This window comes from Charadrius vociferus, unplaced genomic scaffold, assembly GCF_000708025.1.
Source record: "Charadrius vociferus isolate BGI_N301 unplaced genomic scaffold, ASM70802v2 scaffold2134, whole genome shotgun sequence".
In the NCBI taxonomy this organism is placed as follows: domain Eukaryota; kingdom Metazoa; phylum Chordata; class Aves; order Charadriiformes; family Charadriidae; genus Charadrius; species Charadrius vociferus.
In genome coordinates this window covers 1-5,618 of record NW_009648093.1, presented here as the reverse complement: position 1 = coordinate 5,618, position 5,618 = coordinate 1, and the positions used below count along the sequence as shown (strand labels likewise).

At 61.5% G+C, this 5,618-nt stretch overlaps 1 protein-coding gene across 1 annotated transcript; it reads right to left on the bottom strand.

Moving 5' to 3' along the window:
- Positions 1–3,189: 3,189 nt before the first annotated feature.
- On the bottom strand, positions 3,190–5,289 carry LOC104285422 (gastrula zinc finger protein XlCGF26.1-like; the record flags this gene model as incomplete). Its single annotated transcript, XM_009883875.1, is given in 3 exon segments — positions 3,190–4,344; positions 4,346–5,004; positions 5,182–5,289. Coding segments are annotated over 3 exon segments (1,922 nt in total), but the record flags the coding sequence as incomplete, so codon positions are not given.
- Positions 5,290–5,618: the final 329 nt, after the last annotated feature.

Here is a 5,618-nt window from a genome sequence, read left to right as displayed (position 1 = left end):
TGCGGTGGTTCCCCCCCAGCCGGCAGCTGGGACCACGCTGCCACTCGCTCGCTCCCCCGCGGGATGGGGAGAGAATCAGAAGGGTGAAAGTGAGGAACAACTCATGGGTTGAGATAAAAACAGTTTAATAGGTATAGCAAAAACCGCACACACACGCACAGCAAACCAAGGAATTCATTTACTGCTTCCCACGGGCAGGCGGGTGTTCAGCCGTCCCCAGGAGAGCTCCATCCCGTGTAACGGGGACTTGGGCAGGCAAACGCCATCACTCCAAACATCCCCGCTTCCCTCCTTCTTCCTTTATCTTTAAAAGAGGACTGCACGAGGTTTGGTAGTCTCTTGGTGACATTCCTCCTACGAGCCCCCGGTGAGCAGCACACCTCTCTGGAGAGCGCGTCGGGCCGGCAAATGGTGCCTCCGTACCTCTCGGAAGAGAGTCGCCTACAACTATCACCCATCACCTTCTCTTAGTTGCGCTGGTTGCTACACGTGGAGCAGATCGAGTAGTCCTACTCAGCTCCTGCTCCTCTCCTGATACAGTCGGTTTTGCCTCTTCACCCTGCAGAGCGGTGAAGCGCTTCTGTGAGGGCACCTCAGCTTTTGGGGCAAGTCTCTTCCTCCTGCTGGTCTTTCCAGTTACAAGCTTCCATTACGTCTCCCTGGCCTCCCTCCCTTCTGCATGTGCCAGCGCGGGGGTTCTTGACCGTGTGGCTGTGGGTTGTGGGTCCACTGCAGGCTGAACTTGGAACCAGCTCTCCGTCTCCTTTTCAGTCTCCCTGATGTTACGTGGCCTCCTCACCGCCTCCTGCAGCTCTGCCCCTGCTGCTGGAGGTCCTCCACCTGGGTGCACCTCCTGCAGGCAGGTCTTCCACCTATCCCTGCCCCGGGAGAAAGGTCCAGGCACCTCCTGCAGCCTAAGGTCCACTCTGCCGCCTCTCCCTTCAGCAGCTCCGTCTGGGTGGAGGCATCAGCCACCACTGGGGTGGGTGGTGCAGAGCCCCACGCCCAAGCTGCCGCCTTTGCCCTCAAACGAGTGCCCACCATGCTGCCTTGAGGGCCCCTGACCCATCCAGACGGTCACAGAACAGTGCTCGGCCAGTAGAACGCTCCTCCTTCGAAGAGGTGCCCTTTGATCTCCAGAGGTCCCTTCCAACCCTGACCATTCCGCGATTCTCATGCGCCCTTCCGCATGAACTGCTATGCCACGCACAGGCTGACGCCCCACACCACGTTTGCCCGTCCTGGTCACCGCGCTCCTGGTCACTCACGCTCCCCAAGGTACTTTTCCACAGGCCAGTGGTGGTCACCGTTGCTCTAGCAAGGCCCCGGCCACCTCAGCGCCTCCCGCCATAGCTGCTGGCTCCTGGCGGGTCTCCCTGCTGCCCCGGCGTGTCCTTCCTTCAGGAAAACCACCTCTGCACCGAGCTCTGATGCTCCATTGCATGTCGGCCCAGCTCCAGAGCAGCTCCCCTCGGCCACTGACTCGCCATGTGCTCTCAATGGTGGAAGCCACCACCACATGGCTGCAAACACCCCCTGTGCCCCGTGCCACCACCCAGCAGACTATCCTGGGCCTCAGAAAACAAGTCTTATGGTGACACGGCACCCAGAGAGTTGAGTCGGACAACGAGACTCATTTCCGAACCAGCCCCGTGGACTCCTGGGCCAACGACCGTGGCACTGGGTGGGGATATCTCATCCCCCGTCACGCACCGGCCTCCGGGCAGATCCAACGATACAACGGGCTCTTAAAGACTGCAGAGAGCCGCGGGTGGGGGGACGTTCGAACGTTGGGATACGCCATTAGCAAAGGCCACCGGGTTAGTTATCCCCAGGGGATCTGCCAACCGAGCCGGGCCTGCCCAGTCAGAGCTGCCACCGACGGCGGAAAGGGATAAAGTCCCCACAGTGCACGTGGAGACAGTTGGGGAAGACAGTCTGGGTCAGTCCTGCTGCGGGCAAAGGCGAACACATCCGCAGGACTGCTTTCGCTCAGGGATGTGGGGGCACTTGGGGGGTGATGCGGAAGGAGGGAGAGATCCAGTGTGCACCTCATGGGGATGTGATTTTAGGTGAGAAAGGCCAATGAATCAAACTGCACAACGTTAATTGCTAAATAACGCTGCCACTGTATGGCACCACTACTACAATGGCCATATGCCGTATCATGGTACTACAGTAAGAATCCCCCAAACTAAGGACGGATGCACTTTGATGAAACAGAGCAAAGTGCAGCGGTGATGGGACCAGGACCGGCTTCCGCCACGGGCGCCCACCGCCTTCCTCGAGACCACCGTCTTTCAGCCCGCAGAGCGTGGGCATGGGCCGCAGCAGGGACACCAGCCGCCAGCTCTGAACCCATCACGCACCAGTGCAGCACCACACACCGTCTCTCCCGCCCCGAGACGCTGCTCTGAGCGATGGAGCCCAAAGCCGTGGGCTGAATGGAGCCAACGGGCGTTTGAGAGGGATGGCCCAGAGACCGAGGGAGTTGTATCTGTGTATCTCTCTATATCTCAGAGACAAAGTGGTGGTGATTAATTGGGAAGTGTGAGATCTGGGCAGGACGGAGATGTTATAGACCAAGAGGTGGATAATGTCCTGATTCGGTTGGGATCGGGTTAATTGTTGCAAGGAGCTTGGGCCAGGACACAGGCGGGTTGGCTGACCCAAAAAGGCAAATGGGTCTTTGATACCGGAGCGGGTGGGCAGGAATCGCTGCGGGGGAGCGGGCTGGGCTTCAGGCTCTGGTTGGTGAGCAGCAAAACTGTTCCTTCCTGCACACCCTCCGGCAAACGGCAGTCCCTGACCCCGGGGTGGAGGCGATGTCCTTCAGACCCCCAGCGCTCACCCTCTGTCCACACCACCTCCCGAGAAGGCCCATGGCCGTGGACAGCCGGGCCAGCAGGCGGATGGGTTGTAGGGCAAGGCGGAGGTGGAAGAAACGCCCTGGCCAGGAGGGACGAGGGGTCCTGAAGCGTTCTCCTTGGATCTGCAGCTTCCACGTCGAGGGGTGGCAAGACAGGGTGATCTGTGTGCCCCGGTGTGGAATTTTTTAGGGGCGCCGCGCTGCACAGGCGGCCACAGGCTGGAGGTGCCGTGGGTACGCTGGTGGGCCAGTGGGATCCCCTTGTCCCAAAACTGCTTCTCACAGCCACTGGACTGGAAGGGCTTGGCCTTCGCCCGCCCTCACACCGGGGATGGACCGACCTCCTCCAGTGGGCCACCCTCCGGCACCACGGGCGGAACCCGGTGCATTCGCTGGTGGCGATTCAGGCCATTCCTCCAGCTGTAGGTCTTGCCACACTCACCACACTTGTAGGGCTTCTCACCGGTGTGGACCCGCTGGTGGACGGTGAGGGCGTTCTTGTGCTTGAAGGTCTTGGGGCAATGGGCGCAGGTGAAGGGACGCTCTGCAGTGTGGACCCGCTGGTGGATGGTGAGGGCCTGCTTGTCCCTGAAGGCTTTACTGCAGTGGGTGCAGGCGAAGGGGCGCTCCCCGATGTGGATGCGCTGGTGGACGGTGAGGACCTGCTTCTGCTTGAAGGTCTTTGGGCAGTAGGCGCAGAGGAAGGGACGCTCCCCATTGTGCACGCGCTGGTGGATGGTGAGGGCCTGCTTCTGCTTGAAGGTCTTTGGGCAGTGTGAGCAGGCGAAGGGGCGCTCCCCAGTGTGGACCCGCTGGTGGATTTTGAGGGCCGTCTTGTTCCTGAAGACCTTGGGGCAGAGGTCACAGGCAAAGGGGCGCTCTCCAGTATGGACCTGCTGGTGGACAGTGAGGGTCTTCTTGTTCTTGAAGGCCCTGGGGCAGTGGACACAGGCAAAGGGTCGCTCCCCGGTGTGGATGCTCTGGTGGATGGTGAGGGCTGTCCTGTCCCTGAAGGCTTTGGGACAGTGGGCACAGGCAAATGGACGCTCTCTGGTGTGGACCCGTTGGTGGGCACTGAGGCCCTTCTTGTCCTTGAAGGCCTTGGGGCAGTGGGCACAGGCAAAGGAGCATTCCATGGTGTGAACACGCTGGTGGATGGTGAGGGTCTTCTTGTCCTTGAAGGTCTTGGGGCAGTGGGCACAGGCAAAGGGGTGCTCCTCAGTGTGGACCCGCTGGTGGATGATGAGGGTCTGCTTGCGCCTGAAGGCCATGGGGCAGCGGGCACAGGCAAAGGGGCGCTCCCCAGTGTGAACCCACTGGTGTTGCTTAAGAGCTGCCCGTTTCCTGAAGGTCTTGGGGCAGCGCGTGCAGGCGAAGGGGCGCTCCCCAGTGTGGACCCGCTGGTGGATTTTGAGGGCCGTCTTGTTCCTGAAGACCTTGGGGCAGAGGTCACAGGCAAAGGGGCGCTCTCCAGTGGTGGACGCGCGGGTGGTTGGTGAGGGTCTGTTTGCGCCTGAAGGCCATGGGACAGTGGGCGCAGCTGAAGGGACGTTCCCCCGTGTGGACCCGCTGGTGGATGGTGAGGGACTGCTTGTCCCTGAAAGCCTTGGGGCAATGGGCGCATGCGAAGGGGCGCTCCCCGGTGTGGATGCGCTGGTGGCTGACTAGGTGGTACTTCTGCCTGAACCGGTGGCCGCAGTGGCCACAGGCAAAGGGCTTCTCACCCGTGTGCACTCGCCAATGGATCAGCAGGTTATGCTTGTGAGCAAAGTGCTTTCCACAGTCGGGGCAGTTGAAGGCCTTCTCCCGACTGTGCGCCTTCTGGTGCGTCATCAGGAACTTCTTCAGCCGAAAGCGGCGGCCACACTGCCAGCAGGAGAAGGGCCACGCGGCCGTGTGTGTCTCTTGGTGCTTCTTCAGGTCCTGCATCTTACTGAAGCTCATTCCACACTCGGCGCAGGCGTGGGGGCTCTTGGGGGGAAGGGGGCTGCAGGGAGGCCAGGATGGCAGCACCTTGCCCGGGGTGCCTCCCCGCTGCCTCCTGCCCCGCTTGGGCATCCCCAGGACCGGGGTGGTGGGGTCTGGCAGCCCCTCGGTGACACCCCCATCCTCCCTCTGCCTCTGGACATCACCGCCTGCTGGGGAGGAGACGTCAGCGTCACTGGTGGGGACGGGACGGGCAGGTGGGAGCCCTCCCCATGGGGAGTGAGATGGGCATCCCAACAGCCCCCCACCCTTCCTGGGGCACCAAGGATCTGGTGCCAAGGGGACGGTGCTGCTTCAGTCCCCCAAAACCCCCTTCTAGTACCCACCAGGCTCAGGGCTGCGGTGCCTCTGCTGCGCCCCGGGGGGGGCTGGCACGCACGGCATCTCTCCTCCCTCCATCTTGCAGATGATCTCGGGCTTGATGGTGCACCAGCCTGGCCAGGGGAGAGAGAGAGGAACCTTCTCCCGCACTGCCGGGACCGACAGCGGCACCTGGAGAGGTGGTGGGTGCCCCGCGCCTGGCACTGTTGGAGAGGCCTTTGACAATGCCCTTAACACCAGGCTGGGACTTGGTCAGCCCTGAAGAGCTCAGGCGGTTGTGCGAGATCGTTGTTGTTGGTCCCTTCCAACTGAAATAGTTCATCCCATCCCATCCCACCGTATCCCATCTCACCATATCCGATCCCATAACATCCCCATCCCATCCCAGCTCAACCCATCCCTACCCCACCCCATTCCATCCCATCCCCTCCCCATCCCATCC